The 15,503-nt window shown below is 45.4% G+C and overlaps 1 protein-coding gene across 7 annotated transcripts in view; it reads left to right on the top strand.

The window, feature by feature from the left end:
- Positions 1-15,503, top strand: part of LOC116951959 (transcription factor RFX3-like) — a 56,314-nt gene that overhangs the window by 27,327 nt on the left and 13,484 nt on the right. For all 7 annotated transcript variants that reach the window (XM_032970885.2, XM_032970886.2, XM_032970882.2 and 4 more), the window contains 8 exons: positions 1,035-1,147; positions 2,078-2,196; positions 3,855-3,970; positions 6,734-6,885; positions 7,448-7,545; positions 9,000-9,149; positions 13,573-13,781; positions 14,783-14,936. In XM_032970885.2, coding sequence (XP_032826776.1) covers positions 1,035-1,147; positions 2,078-2,196; positions 3,855-3,970; positions 6,734-6,885; positions 7,448-7,545; positions 9,000-9,149; positions 13,573-13,781; positions 14,783-14,936 — 1,111 coding nt within the window. The remainder of the gene's footprint in view (positions 1-1,034; positions 1,148-2,077; positions 2,197-3,854; positions 3,971-6,733; positions 6,886-7,447; positions 7,546-8,999; positions 9,150-13,572; positions 13,782-14,782; positions 14,937-15,503) is intronic.

Below are 15,503 nucleotides of genomic sequence, written 5' to 3'. Positions count from 1 at the left end.
CCTATATCTTGTTTCTGGCAAAGGAGGTCTCATAATGTAAACAGGTGTGAACAGTTAAACATTTATATTATTTGGTTCTTTCGGTACAGCCACGTAGATAGACAAAAAAAATATGGATTCCTGCAGTCACAAAAAGCTTGAAGTCAAGAGTTAAACGTTTATTTTATATTAAAAAAATCTTGTGGGATTATCTTCTTCTTACACACGTTTGTCCCACTCATGTCACCTTCCGCTCCTCGGACCACCATGTCCACATCACCCCACCTCTTTTTCTGCCTTCCTCTTGATCTCTTTCCTTCCACTTGCATCACTTGCACCTTCTGACCCACATCATTTTCCTGCTGTCTCTCCACATGCCCGAACCACACCCACAGCCTTTTCTCTCTCTCATCTCTGTGATTTCTACCACTTTGAGTGTTCCTCTCACTTCTTTTTTTCTCACCCTATCCTTCCTTATTAAACCCACCATCCACCGCAACATCCTCATCTCTGTGACTGAAACAGTTTGGTCCTCCCTCCTTCTTGTGCCCCAGCACTCGGCCCCATACAACAGCACCGGCCTCACCACCCCCGTCTTGTAAACTTTTCCCTTCAACCAAATTGGGGGACCCTCTTATCGCACACCACACCAGCCATCTTTCGTCATTTTAGCCATCTTGTTCTCATCTCTCCTTCTCGTGATCCATCAGCACCACATCGTTGCACCCAGGTACTTAAACTTGTTCGTCTTCATTAACTGGTCACTTCCAATTTGCAATCCTCCTCCTGCATTATTTCCACTGAAATTTTCCACCATATACTCAGTCTTTGTCCAACTGAGCCTCAACCCATTCCCAATTCACAAACCAGATTTGAGAAACAAGTAGTATACAAATGTTACAGGGACCTAAACCATCTCGCTTTAAATATTGATTGCTTAAATTGTTTTCTGTGTCCAGTTAAAATCAAGTATTATGCCCACAATTCATGCACTGATTTAGTGCCTGGTCTTATTTTGAAAGTGGTGGGGTCACCCTGTGTTTCGTTGCACACAGTTTCAAGCCAACAGCAAAGGCGGACGGAGTGGGCGAGGCGCAGGGCGTGGGGCCGCATGGTTCGGCTGAGCAGGCTCTCGTCGCTCAAACCCAGCAGCACCAGCAGTTCCTAGGTAGAGTAACACCCCGGTGGTTTATGTCGGGGATGCGTTCCTGAAATAGGCGTGATGACGAATATCGAAACGACGTCAATCAAAGCAATTTCCAGGGGTGGGTAGTGGAGGCGAAGGCCGAGGCGGCGAATACAGATAGGACGGACGATGCTGTCCGCGATGTAGGTGTGTGTTGAGGCGACGCACATCGGGTAGCGGTGTTAATAAAGTGACGACGTATTTGCGAAACGACGTTAAAGGGGGAGACATAAATCGGGGTATTGCTGTACCAGACGATAATCGTAGAGAATTAACATTTACTGTAATAATGTTAATAGCTGCAATTTAACGGTCATTGATGCTGCAATGCAGTATTTTATTGAAATAGTGGGGGAAACAAATACAGATTTCCATTTGAGTTGACTACTTTTAATGTAAAATTCTAATAAAATTTAGAAGCATATTTAGCATTACAACAATGGCATTTCTTTATCCTGGCAAGCCTCGATGAGCCTAAAAACTTTCGAGGATGGTTCTGCATTCGATTATTATGCCAAATATTTTTTAAGGTGTTATGCCACATATTTTTTTGTGAAGACTTTTAAATGTGGAAAGAAAGTGGAGTGCCTGGAGAAAATCTACGTATACCAGGACATAACACTCAAGGTCTACACAGAAGGGTTCAAGAATCCACTTTCTGTGCTATCATCCTCCTGGCCACCTTGAAGCCTAACGGATTTGAGAATTTGATAAATTATGTGATCAACCAATCTTTGCTTTCCAAGCACAGGCGCTCAATTTTAACTGCAGACATTTCACCCCACGGAGTAGCGCTGTGTGCAAACTTCAGCCTGTGGGGGTCAGAGCCAGGTTGCCTGTAGCTGTTGTTGGTTTTGTTGTGTTTTTTCTTTGGTTGTGACTCTTTGTGGCTGGCACCCCTGCCCCCCACAGATGCGTCACGGGCACTGCCGGCGTTTGCAGAGGTGGAGTGGGGGGACATCACCTTCCCGCCGGGTGTCTCCATTGAGCACGTGCGCACGCTGCAGACGCTCTACCGCGAGCACTGCGAGGTGCGCGCCAGAGGCACTACAGCCCTGTGTGTCTATGTGTAGGGGAGTGGCAGTGCAGTGGTTTAGTGAGCTGCGCTGTGAACTCGGCGGACCCAGGTTCGATTCCCGCGCACGGTAAACACCAGTGACAATGATCTGAACAGGTCCTGGACCTCCCCTAGGTCGACTCTGCCTCAAATGAGTGCCTGGTGCAGTGTGTAAACATCGCCACTTGGGAGGCAAGGGCATGGTCCTGGCCACCCATCCCCTCGTGTACCATTCTGGCCTTCATAAGTGCTCACTAACAACACTTGCCCCAAGTCTATTCAGGCTATATGGGGGATACTCTTTGGTTCTTTCGGTAAAGTCACGTAGTTAGAAATAAATTAAAATAAAACAAATCACGACGTGTCGATTGCAACACAAGTAATCATCATCAGGTGGGAAAACCACAGCAAGAAACATTTTTTTGCTGAAGTGGGAGAGAGAGCTGCTGTGGCAAGAGGTTATATAGTTAAGAAGGGGGGAGAGAGAGAGGGGGGGAGTAGGGGAGCGCTGCGTGGACGCTAGGAGAGGGGACGTGAGGCTGCGGGGGGAAGTGGGCGGGGCTGGAAGTGGGAGGCCGAGAAAGCTGGGGATGCGGGGGGAAATTAACTCGGAAAAATAGACTAGTACCCAGCAGATATGATAGACGCATCCATAGAGCAGTTATGGGTTTACCTGGTTAATAACATCCTTCCAATGATTGCTCAATTTGTATCCATCTTCTCGGTAGAAGTTACGTCTATGTTTATATATCTGGATGGCTTCATGAACAAACCTTTGATAGTCGCCCGAAGGTTTGCAGAGTACCTTGGTCTCGGAAAAAACAATATGCCAGCCCACAGCATTATAACAATGGTCAGCTACGGCAGAGGTATTGGTTCTGCCGTGTTTGTTTTACATATGTGTAGCCTCCTTGTCACTCCATCGTTAACTGTTCCCTCATACGTTACTGCTTGTTTCCTCCACCCCTGTTGAGGGCTCGGAACTACTATACTGACGGTTTTGTGTCATCATTGTGTTCAACTACTACACTGCAGGTCAAAACACAAATGTTGCTCTTTTGGTCCTTGAACCGCTCAACTTTGGAATTCCCTCCCATCATCTCTTCCCAATTTCTTTAAACCTTGCTCAAGTGGCTACTTACTATATCTTCAGCAGTGCTGTTTGTTGCTGGCCTTTTGGCATGTTTGATCCTTTGGGCCTGTGCTTGGCAATCGTGACTCAAAAATATATCTTTGTGTTGGTCGGTGCCCTGCCCTGTGAATCTGGGCCACCTGACTTTGATTTCTGGCCACCAAAGATGGGACTGTGGTATCAAAACCTGTTCTAGGGCCTCCCCAAAGTCGACTCTAACTATAAATAAGTACATGGTGTGGTGTGAAAACCATCAGCACTTGGGACACAAAGGCAGCCAGTCACAGATGTTGGCCACATCACTATCTTGCGTGTCGTGTTAAGCCTAATAATTACGTGGGTGCTAACAGCGCTTGCCCCACAGTTTATAAAAGTATGCACAAGGTGTGTGTTGTGCTGGTGTAGATGAGCCATTGTTGCTGGTGTGCGCACCTGTAACTTCCAGTATATTTGAGGCCACGAGCAGTGAGTGAGATGAGTGTTGTGTCTTCCTCTTGCAGGCCATCTTGGACATCGTGGTGAACCTGCAGTTTGGGTTGATTGAGACCATATGGCAGACTTTCTGGAGGTACAGCCCTCCGGATGATGATGATACTAGCATGGACGTACAGCACAGGCAAGTTTTTTTCTCATAGACACCATATATGATAATATATCATGGGACCTCCTTCGCCAGTACCAAAATATGAGAATAGGTTTTCCCCTTTTTTCTGGCAACAAAACAGGTGTTAAGATGTTAAAACACCAAACTGAAACATTTTAGACCAGAGGATGCCTCTGGTCTAACACCGTTTTGAGACTAGGCTCAAAAGAAAGCTGTCTCTGGTGTGGACCAGTCAGTTTCAAAGACATTGCATATTATCAGAGTACGTTTTTTGTTTGCATTTTGACCACAAGTATTGTGGTTAATGCAGACATGATTTCTTGTAAAAGGTTTCAGTTTGGAATTTTAACATCTTAACACCTATTTTGTTGCCAGAAAAAAAGGGGAAAACCTATTCTCATATAAGGAAGCCTCATTGGGTCTCGAGGCTCTATTTAGGGGGGTATTGTAATGAAATGTTTGAAAATCGGAGTGCCTCAAGAAAGCCCACCACACACATCATACATGTCATTAGATAACATGCAAAGTTGTACACATGTCGCACTGACATGTTGTGTAAGGCAGTGGCCGAAATAAGATAAAGCCAGCACTATCGGAACCCATTTCATGGTGATGCATCTTTGTGTATGCTATGATGATGAATCAGAATATTTGATTTTGCAAAGTAGCAATATGATGAACTAAGTTAGAACCCACATTTAATTAGGGTTTTGTGACATGATTGGTGATCAGGCTGGGATTATCAACTTGTTGCACATTGACCTAGAATCATCATGGGTGTCTGAAACAAAGCATTCTCACCCAAGATCTCAGTGGTGCTCTGACAGGTTAGTTTTCAGAGCCACTAAGCCATCTCAAATCAACCAAACTTAATGTTTTTTTTGTTTGTTTAGTGATTGGTTGCTGGGCTGAAACGTCAACTCACTATGTTTGAGAACTCTGTTTAATCGCCTGCAGACTGACACATGCTGTGGAGGACCAGACTGGATAGAAACCTGAGGGGGGACTAAACAATGCAGATGATAACGTGGCCTTGCTCAGCCAAGTATGCATATGTTAGAAGGTGAAGAAGATTGTGGGCAGCTAATACCAGCACTCGAACCTACAGTGAGGGGAAAAAAGTATTTGATCCCCTGCTGATTTTGTACGTTTGCCCACTGACAAGGAAATGATCAGTTTATAATTTTAATGGTAGGTTTATTCGAACAGTGAGAGACCGAATAACAACAAAAAAATCCAGAAAAATGCATGTCAAAAATGTTATAAATTGGTTTGCATTTTAATGAGGGAAATAAGTATTTGACCCCCTCTCAATCAGAAAGATTTCTGGCTCCCAGGTGTCTTTTATACAGGTAATGAGCTGAGATTAGGAGCACACTCTTAAAGGGAGTGCTAATCTCAGCTTGTTACCTCTATAAAAGACACCTGTCCACCGAAGTAATCAATCAGATTCCAAACTTTCCACCATGGCCAAGACCAAAGAGCTCTCCAAGGATGTCAGGGACAAGATTGTAGACCTACACAAGGCTGGAATGGGCAACAAGACCATTGCCAAGCAGCTTGATGGGAAGGTGACAACAGTTGGTGCGATTATTTGCAAATGGAAGAAACACAAAATTACTGTCAATCTCCCTCGGCCTGGGGCTCCATGCAAGATCTCACCTCGTGGAGTTGCAATGATCATGAGAACGGTGAGGAATCAGCCCAGAACTACACGGGAGGATCTTGGCAATGATCTCAAGGCAGCTGGGACCATAGTCACCAAGAAAACAATTGGTAACACTACGCCGTGAAGGACTGAAATCCTGCAGCGCCCGCAAGGTCCCCCTGCTCAAGAAAGCACATATACATGCCCGTCTGAAGTTTGCCAATGAATATAATGGTTCAGAGGACAACTGGGTGAAAGTGTTGTGGTCAGATGAGACCAAAATGGAGCTCTTTGGCATCAACTCAACTCGCCGTGTATGGAGGAGGAGGAATGCTGCCTATGACCCCAAGAACACCATCTCCACCGTCAAACATGGAGGTGGAAACATTATGCTTGGGGGGTGTTTTTCTGCTAAGGGGACAGGACAACTTCACCGCATCAAAGAGATGATGGACGGGGCCATGTACCGTCAAATCTTGGGTGAGAACCTCCTTCCCTCAGCCAGGGCATTGAAAATGGGTCGTGGATGGGTATTCCAGCATGACAATGACCCAAAACACACGGCCAAGGCAACAAAGGAGTGGCTCAAGAAGAAGCACATTAAGGTCGTGGAGTGGCCTAGCCAGTCTCCAGACCTTAATCCCATAGAAAATCTGTGGAGGGAGCTGAAGGTTCGAGTTGCCAAACGTCAGCCTCGAAACATTAATGACCTGGAGAAGATCTGCAAATAGGAGTGGGACAAAATCCCCCCTGAGATGTGTGCAAACCTGGTGGCCAACTCCAAGAATCGTCTGACCTCTGTGATTGCCAACAAGGGTTTTGCCACCAAGTACTAATGTCATGTTTTGCAGAGGGGTCAAATACTTATTTCCTTCATTAAAATGAAATCAATTTATAACATTTTTGACATGCGTTTTTCTGGATTTTTTTGTTGTTATTCTGTCTCTCACTGTTCAAATAAACCTACCATTAAAATTATAGACTGATCATTTCTTTGTCAGTGGGCAAATGTACAAAATCAGCAGGGGATCAAATACTTTTTTCCCTCACTGTAAGAGCTTCGTGAAGCTAACTTTTAACGTCTCTCTAACACGAGCCACTGGTGCTTTGTTTTTTTGTTTCTGCAGGGAGAATGGCTACGAGAAGCGCCTCCCAAAAGGGGCGCTGGCGACACTGTGCCGGTGGGAGCCGGTCATGAAGTGGATGCGGAGCTGTGACTACCTGCTGTACCAGGCACTGGTGGAGGTGCTCATCCCAGACGTGCTACGGCCCATCCCCAGTGAGTGCCGTTCACCCAATTTCCGCTCCCACCCCTCTCCTCGTCAAAGTGCTGGCGCAGGGCCTGCTGTTGTGAGAGGTTTTATTGCGGCTCCTGAAAATTTGTTGTACGATGAACAGTTCTGATTTTGTGGCATTGTCTGTGGAGTTGTTTTTGTTTGTTTCCAAATTTTGTGATGTCGCCGAGAGTTTGTTGTGGCCCTTATTCGCAAGCATGTGTTGTCAACTGTGACATTTATTTACAGATTTGTGCTGTTGATAAGCAAATGTGCAGACCGTTACTTTAACACGACACCATCATCATTCTCTAGTGACGTTGCAATAAAAGTATGACATTCAAACTACAGTGGCATCGCTGGAGCGTTAAGGTAGCATGCCTAGTGGTGGAGGGTGGCGCAGCTATATTGAAACAAAACTCAAAACATAAACCATACCACAGAAACATTAAATCCTGTGTTTTGTTTTCTGCACTGCTACGTTTTACACACATGAAGCCAACTTTTGTGGTGTTGTGAGGTTTTTTTAAAAAGTGATTTTGACGAAGGCTGGGCTGTTTGCTGCAGGTGCCTTGACACAAGCAATCCGGAATTTTGCCAAGAGCCTGGAGGGCTGGCTGGCTACGGCCCTGAGTGGGCTACCCCAGGAAGTCATACACGCCAAGGCAAGTGGGAGTCTAACTTAGACTAGCTTTTGCATTGTTTGGTGCAGCTGGTCCACCATCACAGACACAATTATTATTATAGAGATGTCCAACCAGGTGGTACTGTGATCAGAGCACTGGACTCACAGTTGAGAGTACAGGTTCAAATCTTGGTCGGGAGTTGACTTGCCCACGTAATTTTAGGCTTGATAAAAAGAGTTTCTTCGTAGTAATTGTCCTATGGGATGCCTACAGGAAGACTAGCTTCCATCATGGCAATGTGGAATTTCCACCATTGCCTCGGGACTATTAACTTTGATGAAAGCTGCCCCATGCTCATTCAAACTGGGGATCCTTTGACCTTTTAATTCTTTATATTTTATGGAAACGCATCTATGTTTTAGGCCAAGGTTTTTTAACTAAAATTGTTCTGGTGGGCCACAATAAAACTTAACGTGTGTTGGCGGGCCACTTGATGCCATGTGGCATATGTACAACCATTATGACAACACATTATCATGATATCGTGTCTGCATGAAACCGCTCAGCTATATTTCTTGGCTTCTGATCGCTTGTTTATCTTGCGCTCATCTTGCTAATATTTCAGTTGTGAACAGCTCTCATCTCTACCTCTTGTTTAGCTTGCATTCATGGCACTCATGTATCACTTTATGTCTTAGTGAACCATATCTCTCGGCGGGCCATAGTTCTTCGGGCCACTTCAAGAGCCTTTAAGTCACATCTGTCCCACATGCTGCCAGTTGATGAACCCTGCTTTAGGGTACACCTTTTCCCTCCTCCTTGAAAACACTCCATCCTTAAAGTTGCACATTCCTAAACATGTGCAATTTCTCCCATGGACGACTCAGAGACAGCCTTCATGACTGTAAAATTATAATCCACCTTATCGGGGCAATGAAGTGCGCAGAGAGCTGCGTACACACACACACGACATTTTTTTGGGTGTCACAGCAAATTGGCTACCTCCTACTTATGGCCATAACAAAGGGGGTTCATGTCACGTCAGAGCACTGAGCCTGCACCCCCTGAGAATTTGGCTTGAAATCTGGGTCTCGACCAAGCGTTCTAAAATGGTGCTCTCAAGTGTAATGAGGTGATGGCCTCACGAGAACCTGGGTTTCAGCCACTGGCGATTAAACTGGGTTTTCCACTATCGTGAGTCTATAATTTCACCTGGATAATCTATTCTTGCTCTCAGAATAAAACTATATATATCATTGCTATTGCAAGAAGATGCACAGCAAGTGAACATAAGCGGAAATTGAAGGGAAACTCGGGAAGTAAGCGTGTGATGTTATCTTCTCGAGGCTGATGCTGCATCACTTTGTGCAAGCCTGATTGTAAATCTCCTCTTATGACAATATGATGCCAATAGTAATATCGGCATCATAATTTTGGGGGAAAGAAGATTTCAAAGAATGCAATAATAATCGTCATTGCCATATGTGGAACAGGTGGCGGCGGTGAGTGCCTTCGCTCAGACACTGCGGCGCTACACGTCGCTGAACCACCTGGCGCAAGCAGCACGGGCTGTTCTGCAGAACACTTCGCAGATCAACCAGATGCTCAACGACCTCAATCGTGTCGACTTTGCCAACGTGCAGGTGCCTGCCACGCCCGCGCATTTACAAAGTCCTGCCTCGGCATTTTCTGGCGCTACAAAGCGAGATGCTGCTGCCGCCAGCAGCAACGATATGGAACATAATACGGTTCACATTAGGTTGTACAGAGGAGAAAGGTAGCATGGACAGGACCAAATACAAGGTGTTCACTCCTGTCTCAGAATTGTAAAATGTCATTGGATTGTGGTTGCAGAGACCTGCATTGTTACACGTCCAGGATGTGTTAGTCATTGAGAAACACTTTAGCTTTTTGTACATATTTTTTATGTCGGTACCTCCCTCAATCCCATCAATATCCAGTCCATATATCGCACCATCTGCCACTGCAGGGAGGAGTCGACAGAACAGAACATCTTTGTTTCAGAAGAGGGTAACTTAGGCTCGTGACGAACCAAAATTCTGGCATTGCTTCTGTGCTCTAACCGTGTAGCATAAGAGGAGCGTATAAGCTTTAGCTCATTGTATATGCTTCTTTTTGTAGGTTGTTTATATTAAAGGTGATAGTTTTTTGGGCCTGTGAACAATACAACATTTACGTTTCTAGCAGGGCAATTTTATTAATGGGAATGGTTATAACATTTATTTGATTCTTTCATAAAATACTACTTTTCAGTACCATGAAATATATTTTTTTGCAAAACGGAGACAAATTACGGAGACGCATCTAGGTGCACAGATGTGGGGCAGGGTTAAGTGTTGTGAGAAGTAAGTAATGAGTGAGTAGATATGGACACTAAATATACAAATACATACTGTATGAATTATTTTAATTATTTACGAAGAAAATAACTCAATTAGTCTGGGTACTCTTTTTAAATAGGATCTGCATTAGGATGTTTGCCTAATTAAGATTAATTAGTGTATGCTATGTGGAAAGAAGCTGGGAAAATCGGAGAAAGCTCACACATACAAGAGATGATTAATTATCAAAGTGTTGCATAGCTCAATTCAGTTCACTGAGAGATCCATTAATAATCCAGGTTTTTTGGGTTAGATCACGTAAATATATAAATGTGTCGTTAAACCCGCCACGATCCGACACAGTCAATTAGTAAGGTTTGTCGCATAAACAGAACATGCCAATTCGTTACTAGTACAGCACACCGGTGTGTTGGAGGGTAAATCTACAACATTAACAAGACCCATCAACTTCAACTGCCCATTGTTGTACTGCCATCTCCTGGTCATCTCGCAGCCCGCAGCCTCATTCCTCCAAAATCCATTCAAGCACTAACCAGGTCAGCTCTCCTTAGCTTCTGAGATCTCATGAGACAGCCACATTCAGGGCAATTTGGTCATAGGCATTCATTCAAAGTTTAACGTAAATCACAAGACATTGGTGAATGTTTTGTTAATATGTCATAAATATGCACTGAAAACGTAAACCGTGATAAAGTATTTTTTACGGAACTTCATGTCCAGTTGAGCGGAAGCTCAAATAAAATAAAAGCTCGCCATGTTTGCGGCCCTTACTGTTCGACAAGAGACTGTCTCCCACTATTGATATTCTAAACTGAGTGCCGTACTATTCGTAGACAGATCAGGCACTCGGAACGTGCATTCCTTTGAATAGCATTACGTGTTTGGTCTGATATCGACTCACGGGAGGAGTCGTCTACAAGTTGGGTTTGACGCGGGGACAGGGAGGAAACACCACTGCGGAGGCAACAGCGGCTCACTTGTGGGGCTGTTTATTTTAAGAAGCGCTCTCACGCTGGGCGGTAACGGCACACTCTGTGTTTCGCAAGCTCGCACGTGCGTGCGTGCGCGCGTTTTTAAGCCCCAGTTTGTGTTCTGCCGCCTTGAATGCTCTTTCGTGAGCAGATTCGGTGATTCTGTGCGCGTCTTGCACGCACAAGTGCGTTTGCGCGTGTGTGCTTGTGCATGTGTGTACGTGTGTGCATGTAAGAATGCAAGTTTGACTTTGGTGTGCACCAGGAGTGCAGATCTGCTTTTTTTGGCAATCGTTACTGGAATTTTACTCTGATACTCTAGAGGAGGCTCATAAAACATTCCCGGAATAATAAAGTCCCTCTGCGCATGCGCACCTGTTCCGAGCTGGTGACGGGGTGGAAACTTTTGGGGCTATTTTCGATGCTTGAAGCTGCCCAAATGAGCTTTCGGGCCAACAATGCATTGCATTCCTCCATCTGTCTCTCCCAGTGCTCTCTTTCCACAGTTATTTTATTAAATGCTATATATATTTTTAAAGATCTGAGTTGTGGGAGTTTAGCTAAGAGAGCCAGAACAAAATCTATTTGGCACTCGGAAATTCGGGCATTGTGGGCAAAGGAGTCGCCAGAAAGAGAGAATGCTTGTAGAATAGAGGCGAGGGATTGGAGATTGTGCATTATTAGATCCAAACAAATGTAATCCTTCCTGTAGTGAATCTTGAACATCCATTATAATGCATAATGGTGACTGATGAAGACTATGATCCGCTTACGTGGTTAAAGTATCTCATTTATTCATATATAGGCTGGCGCTGCGTTCACATTCCAAGCCACATCGCTTGTGTTCATCCATTACAATTGTTATCGTGCCTTGTGAATTTGGCCATGCCCACATCCGCCGGTTGGCACTGGCGCTCCGGCACTGATGGCGTGTGGAGGTCATTGCTCGACAGCTGGCGGCCCCGTGGGTGGGTGGGTGGGCAGGCGGTGGCCGCACACCCAGTACACAGTGCACAGTGTGGCTTGTTAGCCTTTGTGCATTCACACGCGCTCGACAAAGGGTGTCAGTGTGCGTGTACATGTTTTCGCGAAGCGTATTGCGGCCCTGTGCAGCGTCTGTTGAGGCTTTTCTGTGTGTCGCAGTGTGGCACGGGCAACGGATACTCTTGGCTTTTAGCATGGGGGTGTGTGCTAGAGTGAAGATCGGGTCAGAACTGTGCAGCCCTTGGGTATCGTAATGTTTGGTGTGGTCAAAATTTATGGATTTTTTTTTTATGAAGAGGGTATTATGGCCAGTACAGTTGAATGCCGCCTCACCATCACTTCCCTATTTCTTCCAAATTTTGTTTTGTTTTACACAGTAAAAATCTGTCTTCCTGAGGTCTGCTGTTAGTCTCATCACCGCCATCTGGTCATCGGTATTCCCCTTGACCAGATTTTGGGTTCCCACAATATTGCCTGTGCCAGCAAATGATAACCCTCCTAAAAATGAAATGTGAGGCAAACAAATATTTTAGGCTTATAAAATAAGTTAAGGTTTAGTAAATTTTATTTGAAGGGAGACGACACAAAAATAACATGGTCGAAGCATCATTAATGAAAATAAGACTTGTGGGTTTACCCTTCACTGTAGGTCAAACTGATGTCAGAGCATAGCTATTTATATCCGATCAATGTGATTGTCCACCAGTGTTGTTCAAAAACGGCATGTGCGGAGCGTCGGAACTCAAGAGTCGTCCACCGATAAAGGATGTACAGTTGCTGTGTGGCGCAGTAGAGTGCTGTAACATGTCGGGCTGAAACAATTTAATTCTGAAGCTAGCCTGGATGCAAGCTGTGTTATTTTTTTTGTTACTCCTCCCATTAATCAGGAAATCTTGCAGTAAAGGGAATATCATTTGGGCTCGGCGTTGGGGCACATACACCTATGGTTTATTTCTTTGAAGATAAGGGGTGGATCATGCAGATGTATTTGCCTCCCAAATCTGTTGGTTTGCATAGTGGCCAAGAGATGGCAGCACAGCACTTGGATGTGTGAACCCATCTCTGCGGACCTCAGAGAGAGTGTCATTCCCTTGTATGCATGGGTGGTTATTCTGGGTACTGTGGTTTCTATCCACGTGTGAAATGTCCCTTCGTGAATAGCTCGCCATTGTGTTTTTGTGCTGCACCGCGTTATTGGCATATCTGACTTTTTGCTCCAATTTCTGAGAGCTTGAAGTGCTGGGAGCGAAACGCCGGACATTACAACCTAAAAAGATTGAGGTTTCCAGCCCAGCTGTGAAAACCTTCACATTACTCGTTCTGAGTGGAACTGATCAAGCGTCCAAATGTAATATCCTCAATGAGGAGTCTTGAGAAACATTAAAGCTGTCTTGTATTAAAAAATACAATGAATTCTTGGGGTACACGCCGCATTAGGTGACGTGATTACGCTTAGACGAGTGGAGATCGTATCACTTATTTATTGTGTTTTTCCAGAAATGCCTCAACTGAGTCTCATGACAAATTTTCAGAAGAATCCAGCCAAGTTTTCACCTACACAATAGCCTACCCATTTCAGATGACGTCGCACAATCTCTTAACGTCCACCGTGGAGCAGACGGTGTGTATTAACCAGGACCGCCTGCCGAATTCGAACCGCGAACCTCTCCAATAAGCAGGGAATGCGCTTCCAATGGTCCGCGTTACCGCTGGGGCCGTCTTTACACCTCTACGTGTCTTGTGTGCAGGAGCAAGCGTCGTGGGTGTGCCAGTGCGAGGAGGGCGTGGTAACGCGACTGGAGCAGGACTTCAAGGTGACACTGCAGCAGCAAAACTCACTGGAGCAGTGGGCTGTGTGGCTGGACGAGGTGGTCACCACCGTGCTCAAACCACACGAGGGCAGCGCCAGCTATGCCAAGGCCGCGCGCCAGTTCCTGCTGAAGTGGTCCTTCTACAGGCAAGTGTGGTTCTTGTACGGGTCGCCAATGACTGGCCAAGAAAACGCCACCGCAATAGAATTGATTCTGTACTTGGGATAAGTATCCTGCCCTTGGAATAAAAAAAAATATATATCGGTTTGTGATTTTCAAGCGCGGAGTGTGTAAGAACGCGCAGCTCTCTTAGGTGGACCAGATCACTTGTAGGGCACTAAGAGGTAGCTCTGTGATATCCACTTTGTTGACTGTTATGAAATACGAAGGGCTGCACTACGCTGAGCGATCCAAATGGATACTTCATCTCATGACATGACATGGGCAGCACAATTGGAGTAAAATTGGCAGAAAATGAGATGTACAGTCATACCTCGTTATACGACCGCTTTGGAATACGTCGAATTTGGTACACATCGTGTTTTGACGAGAGAAAAAATGTCTTGGGATACGACGTCTTGCTTGGGATACGACGCGCTTGCTAGAACTTGTATGGGTCGGGATGAGTCACCGCGTACCCGCGTCGACCCCGTTCACGACTTGAGACAAAGCGCCGCTCCTCAGTCTGCCTGTAGATCTCGTTCAGTGCACAACCCCCTTGCTGTAACTCTCTGTGAATTTTCACGTGATTTTTGTCATTTTAATGTATGTATGCATTTTAGTATTAAGTAGTGTCTACATTATGTTATACAACCACATTAATGTATAATGTGCCATATAAAATATAATTTCTTATTCTCTGGAACGGATGATTTCCTTTCCCTTTATTTCTTATGGGAAGAATTCGTTTGGTTTACATCATTTTCGATGTAAGTCCTACCTTCTGGAACGAATTAACGACGTGGTACTGTATTGTTAACTCCTGCCCATCCTTTACTTGAGTTATTTTTACGTTGTTGGTCACTATGCTGGCCATTGTAGGCATCGGTCTGGTACTTGGCACCAGGAGTGAAAAAACAAACTTTACCTCTGATGAAAAACCAAATACTTTGTAGATTAACCTGGTATCTGTGTGTTTGTTGCACAGTTCGATGGTGATCCGAGACTTGACCCTGCGCAGCGCGGCGAGCTTTGGCTCCTTCCACCTCATCCGCCTGCTCTACGACGAGTACATGTTCTACCTGGTGGAGCAGCGGGTGGCACGGGCGCGCGGGGAGACGCCCATCGCCGTCATGGGCGAGGTGAACACCGGTGGAGTGACCGATGACCACTCGTACACGCGCACGTGACCTCGTGGTGGTCCAGTTTTTCCCTACACGTCATAGACCAGGCGTGGCGAATCTACAGCTAACGGGCCGGATACGTCTCGCGACTTAAGTTTGTGTGGCCACAGGAGGCCTTCCGCTTCGGAATGGTCCACAAACGATATTTTTCCATCAGTGCAAGCATCTGAGCTGCCCGTACTGGACATCTGTGAAAAATAAAGCTTCATAGCTCATCGGATTCCTCCAGTCTAAATAAAGATTTTGAATATGATATTTTCGATCTGGAAACAGTGTTTCTAATTTTAGAAAGGCATTCTCACTTCTGCCACTGCAAGAGGCCCTTGCAAATAAATTTTATATCTTGTGGTAGTGCTGGCGAGACTGACTAGCTCAGTCGTGGAGACTAATTATGGAGTAAACATGCCTGATAGGGCATCCACTGTGGAGATGAGGTGATGGCATAAATTCACGGGCGAGTCAGTCTGGCATGGGCAAACTGTGAGAGGTGGCGATCATGACTAACGATGATAGTTGATGAGAGAC

The sequence above is a fragment of the Petromyzon marinus genome, chromosome 44 (assembly GCF_048934315.1).
Source record: "Petromyzon marinus isolate PM22_M1 ecotype Great Lakes invasive population chromosome 44, UKy_Petmar_22M1.pri1.0, whole genome shotgun sequence".
Lineage (NCBI taxonomy): Eukaryota > Metazoa > Chordata > Hyperoartia > Petromyzontiformes > Petromyzontidae > Petromyzon > Petromyzon marinus.
Note: the sequence above shows the minus strand (reverse complement) of the source record. Positions and strands in the feature narration are given on the sequence as shown.